The sequence below is a fragment of the Phlebotomus papatasi genome, chromosome 2 (assembly GCF_024763615.1).
Source record: "Phlebotomus papatasi isolate M1 chromosome 2, Ppap_2.1, whole genome shotgun sequence".
NCBI lineage: Eukaryota > Metazoa > Arthropoda > Insecta > Diptera > Psychodidae > Phlebotomus > Phlebotomus papatasi.
In genome coordinates, this window is record NC_077223.1 from 34,116,637 (window position 1) to 34,140,018 (window position 23,382).

At 31.3% G+C, this 23,382-nt stretch overlaps 1 protein-coding gene across 4 annotated transcripts in view; it reads right to left on the reverse strand.

Annotated features, from left to right (window-relative positions):
• LOC129803591 (uncharacterized) overlaps positions 1-23,382 on the reverse strand; it is a 61,381-nt gene that overhangs the window by 7,682 nt on the left and 30,317 nt on the right. For all 4 annotated transcript variants that reach the window (XR_008751874.1, XR_008751873.1, XR_008751872.1 and 1 more), the window contains exons 3-6: positions 19,752-19,935; positions 15,587-15,649; positions 15,087-15,385; positions 9,479-9,632 (exon numbers count right to left, since the gene is read on the reverse strand). Coding sequence is in view for 1 of the 4 variants with exons in the window: in XM_055850281.1 (XP_055706256.1) it covers positions 9,479-9,632; positions 15,087-15,385; positions 15,587-15,649; positions 19,752-19,935 (700 nt within the window). In the remaining 3 variants the exon portion in view is untranslated. The remainder of the gene's footprint in view (positions 1-9,478; positions 9,633-15,086; positions 15,386-15,586; positions 15,650-19,751; positions 19,936-23,382) is intronic.

The window sequence follows — 23,382 nt, forward strand, 5'->3', positions numbered from 1 at the left end:
TTCTATCTCCCGGAGACAACTTTTCTGAGAAATTACGTCGATTTCGTTTGTCTGTCTGTCTGTTCGGCTGTTATCATGTCCACAGCCCAAACGGTTAGAGATAGGGTCGTAGGACCATCGGGGGACTCCCCAGAAGCCGACCCTTAGACCATTAAGATGTCCCTAATTCCCCCCCCCCATCCCTGCCCATCCCCTACAAAACTATATTTTGGGGTTACTCGAAAATGCGTCGTGCGATTTTTACACTTTTTGGATATGTTTAAGAAATTACCCAGGCAGACATTTGGTCTTTATACGAAAACGCAGTTGAATCATTCTAATAACGGTTCTTCAAAGTCAATTAAAATTAAAATTAATTAATTTTAATCCGAAATTATAGTGCATTACTTTTAACTTTTAACCCAAAGTAACAAGTTTGCAAGGGTTTAATAATATTATTATTGTATGACTTCTATACTATTTTAGCAAATATTTTAGAAAAAAAAATAATGAAAAACTACAGTAGACTCTCGCTCAATCGTTGTAGTTCCTCTTGCTTTATCGTGATTCTTTATAATTGAGCGCATTTTGTGGAATTTACAATGACTTTGACGCCCAAATCTCTCGATATTTAGATGACATTTTGCTCCATATGCAAGATTGAGAGAGAGTCTACTGTATGGTTTTCAAGTTTATTCCATTAAATTAACTTCTCAACCAAAATACTCAACGAGCAACCATTTTCAAAGCATAGCATCATAGTCGTAAGTTTAAGTATTTTGGAAAACTGAAACATTTTGCTAAATTTTTACTTTTAATTTTTACTGAACAAAATTGATTTTACACTAACCAGAATTTTCTTTTACTCTTGCTCTCTAAAAAAAATAATGCTGCATAAGAATGAGTATTTCAGCCAGTTTAGAGTTTTAGTGATTACATCAGAACCTGGAGTAAATTTGACAAGTCGAAAATTTTCAAATTGATATATCCTTCAAGTTAAAAGAGATCGAGGTTTTTTTCTTTACCAGATGGAAATACTATATAGCCCTCATGACGCTTATTAAACGTCCAAATCTAAGGACATAATAATTTAAATTAATTAAAGGATTTTCAAAGTCTTATGATTTGTTCAACAGTTATTCCTCGTCTATAGAAACTCTTTTATCAAAAATTACGATTTGGGGTAAATTACCAAAAATTTACTAAACTGTCTTAATCTTTAGTTCGCCTTTTCTGCCTTTTCTAAACTATTGAATCAATCTTTCTCAACCGAATTTATCGAGATATTTCTATTACTGTTAAGACTATCCAGTTTGGTAGATTAAGAGCTGAGTTAGGGGGAGGTGTGGCTACTTTGAGCTGTGGGGCTAGATTGTTATTATATAGGGGAATGTAGGCATGGTTCGCACAGAGTGAACCTTCAAACGATGCGAATTTTCTCTTTGTTTGCAAAGAGCTAGGTCGTCACATCTTACCCATACGATAATTGATTATTAACCTTACAAGACGAGATGAAAAATAGTAAACCAAATCTTTGCAAACAAAGAGAAAATTCGCATCGTTTGAAGGTTCACTCTGTGCGAACCATGCCCACATTCCCCTATGGCAAATTTCACGTTTTTCCGCCTATTGTAGGGGAATGTAGGCAGCCTTCGCACATTTTTCCGTACTTCATATTCAGGTCTTTTTTCTGACTAAACTATAAAATGGGCAGTGAATTGCACTACACCAAAAAGTTCTCTGATCTTTTAGGTTTCTATGCTTGGTTTTTCCTGGACAAAAATTGTTGGTTTTTTCTAGACAGAAAAATGAAAAAATTATGACGACTTGTGCGATTCTTGCCCCCGAGGGCAGCGTTCACACGATGGGGGTTTGGGTTCGTTATTCCCTTTTTTCTGGAAATAAATTTTATCTACAATTAAAAATTATTTTCCGATTGCTATACTGTACCCCCATGAACCCGCGGAAACTATCACTGCACTAAAAGAAGATCTTTAAAACAACTTTTTTCACATTTTCTGGAGCACTGTTTTTTCTTCTAAATGACTATCGAAAAATCGACTATGAACATGTTCACACGGTTCACACTGTCAATAACCATCGTCTAATAGAGATGGGAAGGAGACTATACGCCTGTCGAAGAGAAAATGACCACGAATGTCTCACTGTGGCTTACGAGGCTTTAGTGAAGTTATGATATTCAAGCTGGAGTTGTCTGATGGATGTGCGAACGCTCACACATTCAGTGTTTGAAACCACACACAGACCACACAATTATTGTATTTATATCCACAATTATTTTGTCTATCCAAATTACATCATGTTAAAACCCAGTTTCCATTAGAGATATGCGAAAAAATCGTATAACAGTATAGCCCCACAGCTCAAAGCAGCCCCACCTCCCCCTATACGAAAATAATTTTATTATAATTTGTTTCTCTTTTCGACTGCAGAGCCTATTTGACTAAAATTTTCTACTGCAATTCAGAGCATAATTCCGTTGATTACGAGCTGATTAAGCGAATTTACTTGATTTAGGATAGAGAAAAATGATCTTCAGCAAAATTATAGTACGATAAATTTTCTATTAGAGTGGTCGCGCGATTAGAAAATCTCTCAGGCCTTATAACTCAGTATAAAATTAAATGTCCGTTTTGTCTCATTTTGTACTACGTTTTTCTATGCATATCCTAAATTAAATTATTACGCATCATAGTTCCATATGATGTCAGTCTATTAAATATGCAAGATGCATACGGTATAAACTTTTTCAATGATGATCACAGAAAGATGACTTTACTGCTAAGCGCAAGGGATACAAGATTGTCTATTGCCTTGCAATAAATCTTGATCGATATCTGATTTTCTTATTACCATTAAAAATTCTCAGTATGTGATTCATCGTTTTGTTGTCTTTCCCCTCAATTTCCGCACATCTTATTGTCTCCCAAAAGACTCAAAAACATGCCAGAACGTGATAATATTTAGGTTTTTTAGAATATGTCACATACAACTTTATTTAATAAATAATTCATTAAACATTTACCTAAACGTGATTCAAGCAATTAAGATCAAGTTCATAGAGATTGAGAAAAAAATTAAACAATAGTCTTACGGGGAAAAAAATATTTCGTATAATAAATGAAAAATCTTGTAAATGTTGAATTATTGAACAATTGTTCCCATCACGAAAAAGAAACATTACGCAAAAAAAATTTTATTGCATTCTTCTGCCATGCCTCTAATTTGGGTCAATAGATCAAATTTCCGCCTAAATCCACCACCAACCCAGGCAATTAAAACGGAAATCAATTCCATTGTAAGAAAAACTGAGAGATCAACAAGTAATAAATAAGTTGAAATTAGAATTAAAAGGAGACGCAATTAAATAAACAATACACAGAATAAATCAAATGTGTGTAAAAATAAAAATAAAATTGCGCAATACAAAAAAAGAAGAAAAGCAAATTCTTTAACACTTCAATACTCCTTACCCGTGAAACAATTGTACAAAATAGAAATGTATGACTAGCAAATCAAATTCCAAATGCAATCGACACTAATCAATAAAATTTTATAAATTCCTCTTTGGAATTAAATAACTTTGTCCATTCTTAGCAACACACACACTTATCCACAATTCCTTTTCTGTCTTGCCAGTATTAAAATGTTATTTACAGTGACAATCATGTGTGAAAATGATTAACATTTGCTTGATACTTTTTTTGCCTCAGCAAACACAAATTGCAAAAATTCTTTCTTTCCGACATTTAACCTTTATTCTCTTTTCCAAATGCGAAAGCAAAAAAAAAGAAACGGGAGCAAAAATCTGCAAACTGTTCTGAGTCACGGTATTTGCGAATACTAAATAGAAACTTTGAAAAAAAAATCTTTAAATATTGTTTTTCCTCCATTGACAACAATTTTTTTCTCCTCTAATTCTCAACTGATTCAATATTTCTTTTTTTTTCCATTTTATTTATCTTTCGCACATTTCAATTACTTTCTAGAAATTATTATCATATTTATTTTTCACGCCACAACAACAAAAAAAAACTAAAGCACAGAGACACGAATTTTAGTAATTGACAGTGAAACATTGAAAAACGTTACTGACATGCTTAGCGAATTAGCACACAAACACTCAAAATCACTCGTGAATTATTTATTCAAAAAAAGATAAAGTAAATGTTTAATCAAAAAATTGGGATTATAAGATTAACTTATTAGTTAAATTAAAAATATATCTATATGAATGTCTTAGCATATACAAAATACGTGGTAGTTTTAGGAAATTTACAGTTGCGTGCAAAAAATGGTAATTCATCAATATTCTGCTGTCTTGGAAAAAAAACTCTAATTCTTCTGATAATTCACATTCTTTCAATTGCATTTTGCGAAATATAAGACAATAACAATCGATTGAAATTATTTTTGAGTTACTGTTTTCATCAGTTTTTTAGGTTAGAATTGAATTCATTTAGCATATAAATGAAGTGTTTTAAATTCCAGAAAACATTATGCCCAACGCACAACAACTTTTGTTTTGTTAACATGTTTTCACAATTTCCTATGAGAGTGAGCAAGATGACTAGACCTAGATCTCACTCACTCTCATTGAAATGTCAAAAACATGTTTACTAAGCAGAAGTTATCGTTGGGCATTACAATGTCATTTCATTTTTGCCTACTAATGTTTCAATTTTAATAAAAATTGCTCTTAGATCGGGGATTTTGAATTTTAACAGTACATAGTTTGAGGTTATGCTTGACATAACCTCAATATTTATGGTAATATTTTCAATTTTTAATTAAAGACACAGAGACTGCTTCAATGTTAAAATAAAATTCCCTAAAAATGAAATTTAATTGAAAAGTTGAAGAGCTTTGAAATTTCATAACCTTCAAGCCTTTTAAGTTTATTACAAATTGTTGGTTATACAGTAGAGTCTCTCAAATCTGAATCTCTTAAATTCGAACGACGTTTGGATTCAAAATGTCAATTGTGGGGTTATGTTAAAAAATTCATATTCTAGATGAATTAAAATCATATTTATGTGCTTCTTCTTGAATGTTTACATACATTTTGATCGTATATAATGAAAAGGAAGTATGTTACCACTAAGACTCGTGAGAAAGTACGGCACTTTGATTCAAAATACAATTTAGTCTCACATAACTTTCGTTAGTTTTGAAAAAATCGTTCGAATTTGGGAGGTGAGAAATGTCAAAAATACCTCCCGAGCGTTCGCATTTAGAAGACTCTACTGTAAAAAAACTATTTTTTCAGAATTAAAACCTCATAGAATTGTCAATTAGAGAAAGGGCCTCTACACACTAGATAAATTTATGTCTATATTGACGAGTTTTCCCTACACGAGCGTAGGGAATTTGCTTCAATATGGACATAAATTTCTCGAGTGTGTAGAGGCCATAAGTGATACCTAAATTAACGCAATTTTCTTCGGAGCGGAGACAGGAAAAAATCCTGCCTTCACTAAAGATAATCTGGGGGGGGGGTCTCTCGTAAACTAGACGAGTGCTCTACCAACTGAGGTACAATAGAGGTCGCTCAATAAATTATTCAGAGTAAAGGCAGAATCACATTAAGGGCACAATCACATTGACAGTAAAATGCTCACCGTATTTCGTTAATTTACGCATTTTCATTGCAATTTTTCGGCAAATTCTCGATTATCGTATTACCTTATCTCATATACTCGATGGCACTAGGTGAAAATAATATAAGAAAATTGAAGAAATAAAACGAAAACGTATTAAACGGTGAGCAAAAAAAACTGTAAGCGAAATTAATCGTACAGTTTTTTGCTCGCCGTTTATCGTATTTTCGTTTTATTTCTTCAATTTTCTTAGATTAGTTTCACCTATATAGTGCCCTCGAATGTGAAATAAGGTAATACGGTAATTGAGAATTTGCAAGAAAATTGCAATAAAAATGCGTAAATTAACGAAATACCGTGAGCATTTTACTGCCAATGTGATTTTGCCCTAAAAATGTGTCCTAATTTCCATGAAAATACACGGTATTTCTTTATTTGGCTATTGGAATATTAAAAGTTGTATAATTAATCGAATAAATCTATTTTAGAGCTATAAAATAAAATGGATAATAAATAAATACCTAATTAGGTCATGAAAATATTCAACAACAGCTCAGTTGTTTTAACTCGACAAACCATCTTGGTGCCTACGAAAATTTTTCAATATTATATCAAATGATCAGGTTGATAAGTCGAATTTTATTAAAAGTGCCATGACCTAGATCTATAATAGCCTTTTTTATTTATGTTTAAATTTTAATTTTTACGCAACGTAAAATTTGAGCAGGGAATTTATTCTTTAAAGAAGTTACGTGGCTCAAGAAGATTAAAAAAACAGCATATTTTTTCTTTTTTTTTTTTCAATATAAAAATATTTAATTAATGTTGTTAAGAATATAGAAGTACAGTAGGGGAAAGACTCATAATTTTGTCCAGTTTCTTATTTTGGACACTTTGAGGATAAAATTGGACACTAAAAATAAATTGATTAAAATGATGGATTTTTATTCCAATATTTGATGAATAAATGAATTCTATCTAAATATTTATTCTTTTTGGAAGATTTTAACACTAAATACGTTAAATTTTGAATAATGATTTGCGTTAAAAGTGCTTTGTTGAAAATTCAGTTATTATTAATCGTGTCGGAATACTTGAAGAAAAAATGAATAAATGAAGAACAATGGGCATCCTATTGATGCGCATTAGCTGTCCAAAATTACAACCAAAGTGTCCAAATTTAGAACCAAAGTGTCTAAATTTAGAACCAGCTGTCCAAAATTTGAGTCAAATTCACCTCTATATATCAATTCATTTTTAAACGTATTCAGACTAATTTTAGTTAAACAAACACGTTGAACGGTTTGCCAACTTTCTGAACAACCCTTCTGAAAAGAAAGTAACAAAAAATCAATTACAGTAGGCTCTCACTCAATCAATTTTTACGTTTGATTTTAAAGCAAATTTGTTCAAATTCGCTGTATTTCCCCTTGTTTTATCGTGATTCTTAAAATTTGAGCGCTTTATGTAGAATTTATAATGATTTTGATACCCAAATCTCTCGATAATTTCGATGGCATTTTGCCCCATATGCCCGATTGGGAGAGAGTCTACTGTAATATTAAAAAAAACAGTAGACTCTCTCTCAATTGGGCATTTGGGGCAAAATGTCATCCGGTTCATCGATAGATTTGGGCGTCAAAGCCTTTGTAAATTCCACAAAAAGCAGTCAATTATAAAGAATCACGAGAAAGTAGGAAGAACTACAGCAGATTTGAGCAAATTAGCTTCATAATTAGACGTGAAAATTATCAACAAAATTTTTTGCCCGATTGAGAAAGAGCCGATTGAGCGAGAGTCTACTGCATCGCACTTCAAACTTGGAAGATTGATGCTTATAAGCACCCTGTCTAAAATTATTTAAATTATGGTATTTTTGCCCATGTAAAAATTAAAATTTTCTATTTATTCCAAGACAAAAACGATGTATGCAAATCACTTGATAAAGTCATAATTTCTTAGAAAACCCTTAAAATTTTATGAGGTTGGGTAGTACCAAATTATCTAGATTTTTTTCAATTCTTCTGTGAGTAAGAACATTAAATAAATCTATGCTTACTCAGTTTATTTTTGAATAACAAAAAAGGACCTTTTCCTGTAGGGGAATTTTATAACGTTATGACAATGTCGTATGACAAATTTTCATTGTAAATCCAAGAACAGGACAACATTAAAGTCCAGTGAGCATCGAATGGTCATTGTAAGGAGCTCTATGAAGCTCTTAGTAACTGCGATATGAATCTGATTTTTGATAATTTTTTTTTTCAGATTTACCACATAAAATTTTTTAAATTTGACATATGACATTGTCATATCATTGAAGAATTGCCATCCTGGAATTTTTTTGTCATTCTCAAAGTGTTACCTTTCTGCTTAAGAATCGGTCAAGAGTTGAACTTTGGACAAAGGAAACACGGATTTTGACCTGGACTTATCCTAATTAATTAATAAAAACAAACGTTTTTTTATTAATTTTATTTTTATATATTAAATAATATTAATACTACACAAACAGTTTGTGTAGTAATAAAGGAGGATAAGTCCAGGTCAAAATATGTGTTTCCTTTTTTCCAAAGCGTTACCTTTCTTTCAATTTAAGCTGTTTAATACACCGAAAAAAATATTTTATAAAAATGTTCGTAAATGTTTGTGAATTCCTATGAGGGAGTTACAAAATGCTCGTGAATCGTATAACCCACAAACAAGTTCGTAAAAGTTTGTACTTTTTCACAAACATTGTTCGTAACATGATCATTTGACGAACATTTTTTGTATTTTACAAACATTTGTTCGTAAATGTTCGTAAACACACAAAAAATGTTCGTAAAATTTTGTAATTTTTTCGTAAATGTTCGTAAAATGTTCGACAGGAAAACAAACATTTACGAACAAATGACAAAATTTTACGAACATTTACGGAAAAGTGTTTGTAAAAGTACAAAAAAAACTCGTCAAGTGATCATGTTACGAACAATGTTTGTGAAAAAAGTACAAACTTTTACGAACATGTTTGTGGGTTATGGGATTCACGAGCATTTCGTAACTCCCCCATAGGAATTCACAAACATTTACGAACATTTTTTTCTGTGTAAGACAAATTGAATTAATAACTAGTTAAAACACCACAAATTCAATCTCTAGGCATTCCATACTCAAATAGGTTTTCTACCGTTGCTCTTGTGGCTGAAATTAAAGGGTTATTAAATTTGCCATGAAATAAATTTTGCAGCAGAAACATATTTTGCACACAACTGTAAATCTTTTCTCCAAATTCCTCAACTCGCACTAAGAATAATAAAATGCTATTTTTCAGTCATAAATTAAATAAGTAAAAACAGGACATTTGAGAACAAATTGTGTTCACTTAATCACATAAAAATAAATTTACGATAAAATGTAAAATTGGATGAAAAATGGGGTTGAAAATAAAGAATTAAAAAAAAAAATAATAATAATAATTGATTAAAATATAAAGTCGAGAACGGTGAAGAAGATCATTAGGGCACTATTTTGACGTGCAACATTCTGTGAAGTGTGTCGAGAATTGGATGATGATGGATGCACAAGGTGTTGATGATGATGTGTATGATGATGTATTTGATGGGGAGGTGGGTGGTGTGAATTAATCATTCGATTGGTGGTGCTATAGACACCCATCGTTGCTCCAATTGTAGCACCACGACCGCGCCTCCTCATCATCCGTGATGCATGTGTGGAAGATGAAGCAACATAGACTCTATCGAGAGAATCACTGCGTGCAAACTCCCCCAAATTGTTATCATTGTTATGGTTACATGTGATTGTAAGTGGTGATGATTTAGCAACAACTAGCAAAGGAGTAGTAGCATTTAAGTCATTTTTTGCATTGTTGTAGGTACCGATTGTTGCTGTTGATGGCAGTGTCGATGATTGATTGCATCCTGGACTCGTGGACTGTCGCATATGGTCCGGATGAAGTTCCAATGAACCACCACGAGCCCCCAAAAACCATTCGGAGCGTGTCCTCATGCGCGCCGTCTGTCGTTCATGGACCTTTGAAAGTGGTTTTCTTTTTTATATAATATGTTTGTTTAATTGTGTATACACATCGGCAAAAAAAAAATTAAGAAGAGAAGAAGAAAATGTAGGTCTAAGAACAGATCAATAAAAATCACACACTTTTCTTTCCTTTCTCTTTCTATACCTCTGTCTTTTCTTCTCAATATAGCCCCAACCCTCCCTCATGGAAGAAATTATCCTCTTAATCCTAATAAGAATCTCACATGTCATCGTTATTTCTTCTTTTTTTCTTTTCATTCTTCGCTTAACACTAAAAGCAAGAAGATGGCATAAGACTTGTACAATTTTATGAAAAGACTCTCTATATAAGTGAATGATGAGTAAAATATCAGAATGATCAATTAAAAGAAATGAGTAAATTAGATTGAATTATCACATTAAACTTATTTAGTTATCAGTTTCATGCAACCACCTAATACTAATTTTAAATTAAAAAAAAACCAGACAATTCAGGATTTACAAAGTTGTGAAATTTAAATTAGTTTTTATTCCCATATCTCGTAAAAAAGTAGTATTTAACTTCCTAATTAAGCACTATCCTAAAGGTAATTTTAGACCACGCCCCTTGTTCAACGTAATGCCCTAGACACACTTACGACTTAAGCCGAGAGATGACTTAGTGGAAAATTATGGAAATATAGTTTAATCATTACTTCGAATAAAAAATTATGCTAAGCCGTCTCTCGGCTAATACTCAGGTCTGTCGAGGCCCTAAGGATACTCTGACACACCCCAAAAATTTTATTATGGGCGGAGCCCAAAGACCCTGTCACTAAATATTTATAAAATAAGGAACAACCTTTATAACATTTGTTTTAAACACCCTTTTATTATTCCAGAGGTGCTATGCAAAAGACAAATAGATTAAAAACATCCTTTGTTAGTCAGGCTTTCTTATATGAATTATGTCCACTCAAAGCGATTATTCGCTGATCGCAGCGAAACTTAGTAAAATTCTTACGGATGACACATCCCCTATTAGAAGGTAATGATCGTGGACAATCACAATAGCCTGGTTTGTTCTTACAGTACAAGAATTATTCCAAATAAATAAACGACCGAATGTATCGATGCAATTAATAAAAAAAATCCGTTCTTTCGTGTTTAGTGATAGAAAATTAAAAAAAAAAACAGAAATAAGTCTGTGAAAGTACCAATTGATTTTCTTGGGGGAGTGGTCAAATTTTCAGCAGAAGGAAACCTTTAATTATCGCTTAAGATAAATTTGTAACTAAAGTTTCCATCCTTAGGGGAGACTGGGGCAAAAAGTCACAAATCGGATATATTATTTTTTTACAAGTTACCCGAGCACCTCCGAAATTTCTAATTAGCGTATTTTTATAGGAAATTTACCCTCTATAACTCTGTGAAAGTCATTTTCTTCTATTTTATAAGGAAATATATTTATCGAGCCGTTTTCTAAAAGGTAACTTTGTGATCATTCTCAAAAATGCTAGGGCAAATACTATCATGCATAAGATACTATCACATTTTGATTCGCTTTAATACGGGATTCCGTAAATTTAAGTAAAATACCTAGAGGACATATTTTCATTGGAAATTTATTCTTCTATACCTTTGTAAAACACAGTTTTCTCTATCTGAGAGAGAAAAGCGCATTTTAGGCTATTTTAGAAAAAAAACACACAAAAGACTGCAAATCGTTTGACCAATGCAAACAACAAGCGGTGAGATATGATAATGACGTTTCGTTTCACCGTGAGACATCAGAAATTGCTTCGTTTTTTTATTACTTTTTGCTCTATACCTTTTGTTACTTTTTACCCCAAGTGGTCATTTTTATTAAAAGGATTTCTGGAGAAAAGAACTTTTGTGAAATTCTAAAATAGATAGCGGATTCGTATTCAAAGAATATCCAGATAATTTGGGAAATATTCACCAGTGCATCAAAATTAAAATAAGTAGCTAATAATTGATATCTTCTGCACGGAAAATATTTCAAAAATAGGGCTAAAAATTTCGATATTTTTTATTTTCTAAATTCCTTGTTTAAATTCTAACAAACTTACAACATTTTAAAATTTTCGATTTGTGACTTTTTGCCCCAGTCTCCCCTACAGAATATTTTATTAAATAAATTACTACAACTATTAGCCTTTCAAGGGGTGTGACATTGAATTATTTTTGATTGAAGCTTACTCAAGAAGTTAAATATTTTCTTACGAAATATAGAATTTAAGAAAAAAAAAACAAGATTGCAAATTCATTTTAGGATTTGAAATTTAAATATTACCTAGCTTTTAATAATACAGTTTTCTGAAATTTTTTGTAAAAAACCGTACAGTGGAAACAGTTTGACATAAAAATATCACAGAGAATATAATCAAGAAAATAATTAATTAGTACTCATAGAAATTGATTTATTAAAAAGAGCAATAATAATATTGTAAACGAAACACTTTAAAATACAAATTAAAAAAAAGAGTGGCAATGTGTCCAATGCTTTGTGAGTGCTCGAACTCCCTAAAAGGAGCTCCGTTTAAACTTTTTTTTGTAAAAATTTTAGGTGTATGGTAAAGTACCCATACTTTGCACGGTCCCAAGCTATATATTAGATGAGCACATATATTCTGTCAGTACAAGAGGTCGAAAGTTTGGAGTGGTATATCTCAGCTCCTGATGAACATAATTGGATGAGTGAACTATTGTTGGAAAGCTTGGTTCATTAGCTTTCAGAATCTGGTATATGTAATCTGCTATGAGTAAACCATGGTCATTCAGAACCATTTATGTCGAAGAAGACACTTTTTGCAACGTCATTTTTAGTCATCTACTGCTGGGACCAGGAGTGACCCACAATTCTAACATATAGACTCTTTGTTAGAGGAACTCAAAGGGTATAATTTGTAGAAGAAACATTTTTTTGGACATCTTACTTTTTTTTATTCATCGACTTTTGCAAGAATTTTAAAATGTTAAACGCAAGGAAAAAATTACAGAAACCCTTCTATCCCATTTTCTGGACAAACTGATGAAGATATCGATTTGGAATGTTCTGATTACCCCTCCCCCCCCATAAGTTGATTTAAGGAATCCAAATGTCACTTCAATTTCACCCCAACGTCTATCCTTCCCCTCCAGAAACCACTCTTTTAGGAATATCTCAAGAACCAGACCATCGATGCATTTCATTTTTGGATATGTTTTAGAGAGTGCCCCAACGGACATTTCATTCACACATTTCAAAGACGTCCGACCTCTTGTTCTTGCATATGCTAATAATCTGTTCAGAAGAACAGAATTTTTTCTGATCAATTTTCTGACCAAAGAGACAAAGTTAGCGACTTTGATTGTTCTGAGTACCCCCCCCAAAAGTCTATCTAAGGAATCGAAAAAACACATGCATTTGCCTCTCATCCCACTCCTTCTCCTCCAGAAACCACTCTTTCGAGAACTGAAAGTCGATATCTCTTACCGTTTGATATTTATATGGGTTAAAAAACTGAAAATACCGAAAAAACAGTATTTTCAAAATAACTCTTTTACTTTACCGATTCATAACCGATTGTGACTAAAGTCGGGTTTGAAATTTCAAGACCTTTCAAATAAATTAAAATTTGATCAAATCGGTTGAAATGTACTAATTTCAGGGGTAGTTGAATTTTTACCTTGAATAATTCAAATCGGTGATTTTTTCAGTAAATGTCTGTCCAGACTACCTCCAAAACATATCCAAAAATGAACAAAATTTCCTACACCAATTTTGAGATAAGTCAAAAAATAATGTTTTTTGGAGGAGTTAAAAAGGGTGGGAGGTGACCGGGGAAAGTTGATTCTTTAATAAATCTTGACTAGTAGGGATGTCACCTAAGACCGAAACTCAATTCCTCGAACCTTTGGAAGCCAAGAGAGTTTGAGAGGTAAAAAGAGGATTATTGAGAAGTACTTTCAATTACAAAAGCCAAATTATAGGACAAGACAAATCTTAGAATATGAGAAATATAAATGGAAACATTATAATTTCAACCAAATGGTACGGCTGGAACTCTTTCCGGATTCGTATGACTTGAAACTTATTTCGCTTAATTATTTTAATTAAAATTAAGTAAAAAATTAGAAATACTGCTGTGAAAATGAGTAAATTAAATTGATTTCAAACTCTATAAATTAATTTACATCGTTATAAAGTCGTAAATTTTAAAAATAAATTATCAACGTTTAAAAGAATTATCGTTGTTGAGATTTCTACTCTTCAATTCTAAGAGTAAGAAAGCTTTAAGATATTTTAAATATGTTTAAAGATTTACGATTCTGAGTTGGAGACTAATTTTAATGATGATTAATTTATTCCAAACTTGTCCCGATTTTTTTTTGTATTTAAAGGTTTAAAAGACCCCTCAGGCCAGCTTAAAATAAAAAAAACACTTTTTTCTTTTAATTTTAAATTCAAAGCTCAAAGAAATTTGACACTCTACAATTGGAAATCTTTAGCGAAAAATATGAATCTTCCTTAGAGGTTGCTTTAAAAATTTAAAGCTTAAAGATTTATCTCAGAACTGAGGAGTTGGTAAAGAAGACTTTTAATGCATAGTCTTTGTTTTGGAAGCTAAAACTTTGAAATTTAAATTTTGATCAACCTTGAAAATTGTAAGAAAACTCAGTTAAAAGGTAAATTTATTACTTCCACAACTGGTAAAAATAAAAGGATCAAATTGATCCAAATTTGATCCTTTTGCAAAGGATGGATCAATTTTCGAACTATGAATGCAGATTTCACATAACAGAATATGTGAATTTGATCCATCCTTTGCAAAAGGATCAATTTGATCCTTTTATTTTTACCAGTGTCAAACGTCACACAAGATTTCTGCTGTGTTAAATGTTTTATGTCAAAATGTTTCCATCAGAAGTTGCATGAAACTTACCATCATTCGAATAACCTTCTTTAATTATGTGATTTCTTCTAATTGATCATATATGAACAATGAAAATATTACAGAATTTGTGTTACAAATAAAATTAGGAAGAAGGAAAAAACCTGTATACCTATGAAGAGAAAATGGTATATGTACAAGAGATTGTGTGCTTCCCCCATAAAATAAATACAGCTAAAAATAAGAAAAATAAAAATAACAGTGCAAAAAGTAGAAATCATCAATCAAAAAATAATAAAACTTGTTAGTAAAATAATAAAATCTCATTTTTAAAAAGTTATCAAATCTGCAGTCATAAAAATATTACAGAAAGAAAATCATAAAAAAATAGCAATTCAAAAAAAATACATTGTCAAATAAAAATGAAAGTAAAAATGAAGCATTTCTCGCAGTTTATTAGGGCATTAAATTCTCAATTTGAATAGGAGAAAAATAGATTATGAAAGTTGTTAATCAATTAGATTGTTAAATTTCGCACTCCTCTCAATACAAATGTATTTCTCATGGTAATGTTGAATGTTGGAAAAATTACCTGTGGCAAGTATGAGAGACTCTTTGTACTTTCAGCATAGCGATTGACCGCCCTCAGCTCCTCCATTGTCATATGATGGTGTGAGCCTGATTTTGACGAATGTCCAGATAGTGACGATGAACAGCTCGATTGATTTGTGGTGCCAGCAAAAATGCCCGGACCCTCGAGACTCACGGACAATCGTGCACATGATTCAAGAAGTGAATGTTCAGGAATTATTCCCAGTGACATTGCACTATTGCCAACATTTGGACCTCCAGCTGTCAAAAGTGCCGGCGTCGAATGAGATTCCTCTTGAACTGGAAAGAAACAGGCGCACCAGCCAAGCATGAGAGACAAGACATGAAAAAAAAAAAACAATTCACGTGTCCATGGAAGTATGTTTTTTTTTTCATATAAACATTCTACGTCAATGAATTTTTGCAGAGTGAAAGAACCGTCATCATTGTGGTCAAAAAAAAAACAAGATTAATTAATAATCTCAATGAAAATTAACTTACTCATTCCCCAGCGTTCACATTCGCACTGTAACCATGTCTTTTCCGTCTCGAGTGACAATTGAACTGAAATTAACAAAAGATTCAACTTTGAAAAAAAAAGAACACTATCTTGCTCCAAACATACTGGCTTTCGCTCTGCATTTTTGGCATTAGGCCAATTTTAAGAAAATGAACAGCGATGATAAATTACGAACAAATTATGTCATCAATTGTAACTCACGTGTCGTTAATGCTCAATATCTTTTCTATTTAAGTTTTTTTTTACCACTATTTTCACATTATATATAAAGAATATTAAAAAAAAAATATAGAAGTATATGTAATTGATCTTTCCCAAGAATACAATTTATTTTCCTTCTGCAGGGAAATAAGCTAATTCTTTTAGCATAATTCTAATTCATTTGCTTTCTCACTATCCTGTTAATGCAAAGAGGTAAATACAGTAGACACTCTCAAATTCGGGCATTTGGGACCGAAATGTCACCCGATTTATAGAGACATTCGGGCTACAAAGTTTTTGAAATGCAACGATTTTTTTTTGTCCTTTTGCATACTCATTAAGTTTACATAGGGGAGACTGGGGCACATGTAAACATTTTCAATAGATGCGAATTTGAGGTGATTTTCCAAGCATACAGTGATATTTTGGAAAATATTTCTTAGCTCATGGTTTACGTGGTTTACCCTTGGGTATAGGCAATTCATCGAGGGTAATGCGGATGCTGGAAAACAATTGAGTTTTCCATAAAAATAAAATTTGTGTCACTGTGCATTTTTCTCTTTTCACAAAATACCTGGGGTAGAAGTAAACACTTTCTCTGGGGAGGATGTTAACACCCTTTTTTCCACCCTTGAAATTAACTTTGCACCACTTTCAATTATTTTGTCACTAGATTTTTACAAAGAATAATTAAAATAGCAAAAAAACTAAAAACATGCAAATCAAAGACATTTTTCAATCGATTTTCCCCATATTTCGACATCATGTGACTTATTATTGAACACAACGAAAAATTTCCCACCATGAGATGCAGCTGTCAAACGAATGAAATGAAGAAGAAGACAAAATATTTTGTCATTCATTCTACACTCGCGACATCTACAATTACGGGGAAATTGCCTGTTTACATCTACCCCAAATGCTGTTTTCTGACCAATTATTAATTCTTTTAAAATAATGAGAATCTCAATTTCTTTAGTAAATGCATTAATATAATCCTAAAAGATGTAGGAAAGAATTGGTATTGCTACATTTCGATTATTTTACACAGTTTTAAATTTCCAGGTGGAAATCCAAATGACTAAAATAATCGAAATATCAACATTTTCGGGAAAAATGATTTTTATTTTTAAAGTATTAGGATTTTTTTGACCAATTCATCTGTGGACATACATCCCCATGGTATCTATGAATGCTTATGGGTTTTATCCTCTGCAGTCTTAAAATTAATAAAAAAAAATCACAGTGTTTACAACTACCCCAGTTTACTACTGCCCCAGTTCCCCCTACTCATATTTGTTGTAAATGTCATAAAAAATCCCTTAATAATGCAAAATCACATCATTCGTGACCTTTAGTCAAGAGAATCAGAAAATCATTACAGGTCCTTTACCGATTAGATTATTTGCAAGTTATTGAAAGAAAATTTTGACAAGGTGAACAATCACAGAAAAAATAAGGAGTTCTTAAGACATTTGTGAACGCTCAGAGAAATTGTCTTGCATTAACTTTATGTTTTTGCTGTACAGGATTTGATAATTTTTCATTCATATTCATTTGATAATAAGCCAAGAAACGGCAAAGTGGAAAACTATCTCATAGCTAATACTCTATTACAGTAGGGGAGACCGGGGTAGAATTAGCCAACAAATGAAATTTTTCATTGCGTATAATTTGTACAAAAAATGTTTGAACCAGGCTGCAAAATAGTTCAGTGAATATGAAGGGATGTGTTTGCTTCGAATAAGTAGTGGTTTCCTCAATATTTGTGCTAAAGCCGGCTATAACATCCCACCGTCCAATGGTTTGCGGAATCTTCGTTTTTTCCATTTTGTTTTTTACACTTTTGTTTTTCCCAGTTTGTCTTTGGAATCCTTGTCTTCGATAATTTTTGTTTTTTGGAAACATTGTCTTTGGAAATCTTGTCTTTCATATATTGCAAACAAGTATATTTTATTAAATAAAATAATGATATTACAATGGCGTTTTTTGAGGTTTTTAGCTTCATCATTATGGACAAAGGGAAATTTTCTGAAAAAAGGGAAATTTTTGGTAACTTATAAAACATACTTGTGCAAAATGTATGAAAGACAAGATTTCCAAAGACAAAATTTCCAAAAAACAAAAATTACCGAAGACAAAGATTCCAAAGACAAACTGGGAAATTTTTAGTTTCGTCATTTTGGGCAAAGGGAAATTTTTTGTGTTTTGGGAAATTTTTATTTTCGTCCTTTGGGGTAAAGGGGAATTTTCTATGTTTTGGAAAGTAATCAGTATCGCATGTCGGGGCAAAGGGAAATTTTCTGTGTTTTGGAAAGTTTTTAGTTTCGTCCTTTGGGGCAAAGGGAAATTCTCTGTGTTTTGGGAAGATTTTAGTTTCGTCTTTTGGGACAAATGGAAATTTTCTGAGAAGAGGGAAATTTTTGGAAAGTTATAAAGCATATACTTGTGCAAAATGTATGAAAGACAAGATTTCCAAAAAACAAAAATTACCAAAGATAAAGATTCCAAAGACAAACTGGGAAAAATTTGGGAAATTTTTAGTTTCGTCATTTTGGGCAAAGGGACATTTTTTGTGTTTTGGGAAATTTTTATTTTCGTCCTTTGGGGTAAAGGGGAATTTTCTATGTTTTGGAAAGTAATCAGTATCGCCTGTCGGGGCAAAGGGAAATTTTTTGTGTTTTGGAAAGTTTTTAGTTTCGTCCTTTGGGGCAAAGGGAAATTCTCTGTGTTTTGAGAAGATTTTAGTTTCGTCCTTTTTTGGGGCAAATAGAAATTTTCTGAGAAAAGGGAAATTTTTGGAAAGTTATAAAGCATATACTTGTGCAAAATGTATGAAAGACAAGATTTTTCCAAAAAACAAAAATTACCGAAGACAAAGATTCCAAAGACAAACTGGGAAATTTTTAGTTTCGTCATTTTGGGCAAAGGGAAATTTTTTGTGTTTTGGGAAATTTTTATTTTCGTCCTTTGGGGTAAAGGGGAATTTTCTATGTTTTGGAAAGTAATCAGTATCGCATGTCGGGGCAAAGGGAAATTTTCTGTGTTTTGGAAAGTTTTTAGTTTCGTCCTTTGGGGCAAAGGGAAATTCTCTGTGTTTTGAGAAGATTTTAGTTTCGTCCTTTTTTGGGGCAAATGGAAATTTTCTGAGAAAAGGGAAATTTTTGGAAAATTATAAAACATACTTGTGCAAAATGTATGAAAGACAAGATTTTCAAAGACAAAGTTTCCAAAAAACAAAAATTACCGAAGACAAATATTCCAAAGACAAACTGGGAAAAACAAAAGTGTAAAAAACAAAATGGAAAAAAACGAAGATTTCCGATCCCCCATCTAATATCATGCGTAGCTAATTCTACCCCGGTCTCCCCTACAGCCTTTTGTTTTACACAAAATTGTATATAAATTAGGCCAAAGGGTAATTGTCGAGAATCGAGATATCTCTTTCTAAACTGGATTAAAAGCATAATTGAGTCGCTCAGTTCGCTTTAGGATTTTCATTACTTCATAATAATCTACAAAAAGAATATATGAGTTCAATTGAAAACGCTTAATTAAACCTCACCATTACAATAACTATGGTTATAAAAAATGATACAAGCTTTATAATGTGTAAATTAAATTGTAGAAAATCATAAATCATGTAAAGTTTTACACAACATTTATCATCACTGTCCTTCCGTAATATGTATATTTGAAGTCAGAATTCAATAGTATGCTATGCAATGCACCATATACAATGCACTTATAATGCAAAAAAAAGATTAGAAAGAAGACACATAATTAACATTTTACTGTTAAATAATTTTATTGTGTAATTCCTTTGCAGCAAAGAATTAAGGTTTCACACTCATTGAATTCATGTCATCCTAAGACATACCTTTTAGGGAGTTATTCAATATACGCAAAATGCAAATTTAGAAAAGAATTTAATGATATACTTACGTGCATAGTTTTGTTGAGCGAATTTGCCCCTCGGTAGAGGTGGATATCGAAAACTAATAATCCACTCATCCTGAACACGTAACACTCGTCCCGTCACTCTTGCATAATATTCATAATTTTCACGTCCAAATAAGTTGAATGTTGTGAATTGTTCAATCATTTGTTTCATGATTCTAGTAGCAACCTAAAAAATCAGGCAAAAGAACACACTATGTATCATAATGACATTACATCAGTTTAATAAAATAATTTAATATTATAAGTAGATATATTGAATATTTTTCTTTCATAAAATCTACACAAAAATATATAGTAAACACTCATTCTTTCTAATTTCTTTCTAGAATCCAAAAATCTATATTTTTTGCAATGAATACTACGTATAATTTACGTACTACAGGAACAGACAAAGAAATAAAACTCAATTTATCAAAAAAAAAAATAATAATGAACTCTAATAAAGTAACTATAATTTATCATGATGCATTAACTTCATGGTAAACTAACATTTAGTATAATGTCTCTAAGAATTTATCGCTCTATCCAAAGTGAAATAAACTAATTTTTCTTCCAAATGTGTACAACTTCATCTCTTGTTTCTCCCATTTCTTCCTTTCTACAATACTTTCCTTCTTTATGGGCATAAAGAGTGACTTACATTAACTTCCGCCTTTAGTCGTGAAGGCAAAGAAAAAGATAAAGAAAAAACAAAAGTAAAACAAATACTTATGGAAGCCAATTTGGGGAAAAGAATAATTACACTTAAGAATTTATTATTTCTTTTTTTTTACATATCAAAGAATTCTACATTATTCCTCCTTCTCTCGTAATTATTTATACAAAATAAAAAAAAAATACTAAAAAAAAGAAAATTTTATTCAATGGTTTTGTTCAATGACCTAAAGTTTAACTCTAAAGTGAAATTCTACATTTTTATAATTCAAATGAATGAAAAAAAATTGATAAGAATGCCGCACTTATCAATGTATTTATACACATGAGAAATGCAGAATGGAATATGCAATGAAGAAAGCATTATCAGTAAAACAACGGAACTCACTTCATCAGCAAACATTTATGATAATTACACAAAATAATTTGTACATTTTATCAAATTAAATGGAATTGTTGTGTATTTATTAAACATTCTGTCACTCCTATTTATCAATGAGATTTGTTCAGTAGAGCTTAATTTTTTAAAACGCCCCAAATTTACTGTTCCGGATTTCAAATGAAAAAATCTTCTGACTATTTTAAAAACCAATCAAAAACCGTGCAAAATAAAGATATTTTTTAAAAACTGAAATGTGGCATAGAAAGAGAATATCCGCACTGCAATGGTTTGGCTGTTATAGCGAGAAATTTTATGTTAGTTACTAGTTTAAACTTTTCGAATTTGCATTTATTAGTTTGATTTACTATAAAATATGACACTGATTAGTAATTTAAACTACCAATCAGACGAAACTGGGGCACCACTAAACATGGGGTAGCATCGAACACTGATCTTTATTTCTAAAATACTTAGACTATGACGACCATTTCTTCAGTGGACAAGCATCCCTATAATAACTGAATTTATACAGGTCTCATCCTCTGAAGACTAAAATCTATAATTAAATATTTGCAGTGTTCGGTACTACCCCGCGTTCGATAGTACCCTAGTTGCCCCTACATATTCCCCAAACAAATATAAAGTACATTCAATTTTAGATTTACTACTTCTTTTCTTCATGTTTACCATACTATGTTTAACATACTACTTCTTCTTTCATCATGTTTACCCGTCCATTTATCCGTTATTAGATCTAGAATTTAAGCGAATTGAGATTTTTAAAGAATATCACAAAAATATGTAGTGGAATTCTGTAATGTGTTGGGTTTCTTACGTGGGACATTAGTAAATATTAATATGTTTGTGCTAGAAAAAAACGATTTGTAGAGAAGGACTCGAGGAAGATGATTTTAGATTAGATAACTTCCTTATGTTGTCATCTTATAATTTCTTAAAAAATCCACTCTTTCAAATATTCCTAGTAAATTTTGCTAGATAATTTCTCGTAATTCTTGAGTATCATTAAAATCGTGACAAGCATTTTGTGTGACAGCATTCTTTTCCTTTGCAGAAATCCACAATTAATGTTATACGCTATTTTGGGTATGTATTGAGGTAATTTTTTAATCAGGTAAAGAGATTTTTGTCTAGTAGATTGAGTAGATTACAGATCTACTAGACTACTATAGTAGCATTCGAGCAATAAGGAGACAAAAAAAATAGTATAGCGAAGCTAAACTTAATTGTTTCCTGTCATTTATGGACCTACTGGTGTCTTACTGGACTTTGTCATTTTGTTATACAGTCTTATATTAATTATTGCACTCTGAATCTTGTCTGATTTTAAATCTAAGATTTGTCTAAGATTTTACGGATTTTTATTTATAAAAATTTTCTGAAAAACTCAAAATAAAAAAAATTATTTAGTAGGGGAAAGTATTCTCCCTTCGAATGTTCATGCCTTCGAATAATGTGAATTTTCTTTTATTTTTCCTAAGAGACTTTACACATTCCTAATAAATATTAGTTAGCTTATTATGAATTATTGATTATGTGATAATTTTGTGTGGATCTTTTAGGAAAAATAAGAGAAACTCACTTAATTCGAAGGCAGAATAAATTTCACATTCAAATTTATTTGATTAACTAACAACATTAGGTTTAAACCCTGATTTGGATTAATATTTGGAAAATATTATAATCGTAATTCACTTGTATAAAAATCAATATTTAAAAGGAACCATTTAAAAATTATTACAAATTTAATATGAAAATAAAGAATTTATTATTAAGATTTATTGCGTATTATATTACATACTGGACAAATTGATCAAATTGATGTCCATTACTTGATAGTTTTTCCTACACTGAGAGAAATCCGAAAAAGATAAAATAACATTCCGGAAATGTTTATTTTACCCTGCAGTATTGATCCGAAATCGGTGTAAATATTATGCTTTTTAGGTGTATTAGGGGTTAAAGTTACCCATTCTCATGTTAATTTTACCCTTAAAAAGGTGTTAAATGAACATCAAAAAATGTTGATTTATTTTTACACCTAAAAAGTATTAAAGTTATGAGCAAAAAAAGTTAATCGCACCCCCGTTTTTTTCTCAGTGTGGGAAGCATAGGAAATTTGTTCTATATGGACATATATTAGGTGAGATTCTTAATAATCTCACCTACTATTTCTCTAGTGGGTAGAGGCCATTAAGGTGTAAAATGCTTCAAATAAAAAATTTGAACTTCTATTTCTAAGGAAAAAAAATTGAAGCTTTAAAATTTGATGCTCTCCTTTTAAAATATTTTTCTTTACGAAACATTTTCCAAAATTTATTATTTTCTTTATTTATTTAAACGTTAAATACAAATCCAATGTTTGTTTTAGGATTTTCGAGAGAGTTTTCCATTAAGGGATTCTTGTAAAGATTTCAAAGTCTTAAGACACTTCAATAATGACTTAAACGTCACGCTTGTATCCAGGTTGCCTATTCTGGTTTTTTCTAAAATAGCTAAGTCAGATTTCTTGATAAAAAACAAAAAACATTTTTTGAAGTGGTGAAGGAATAAATTTGC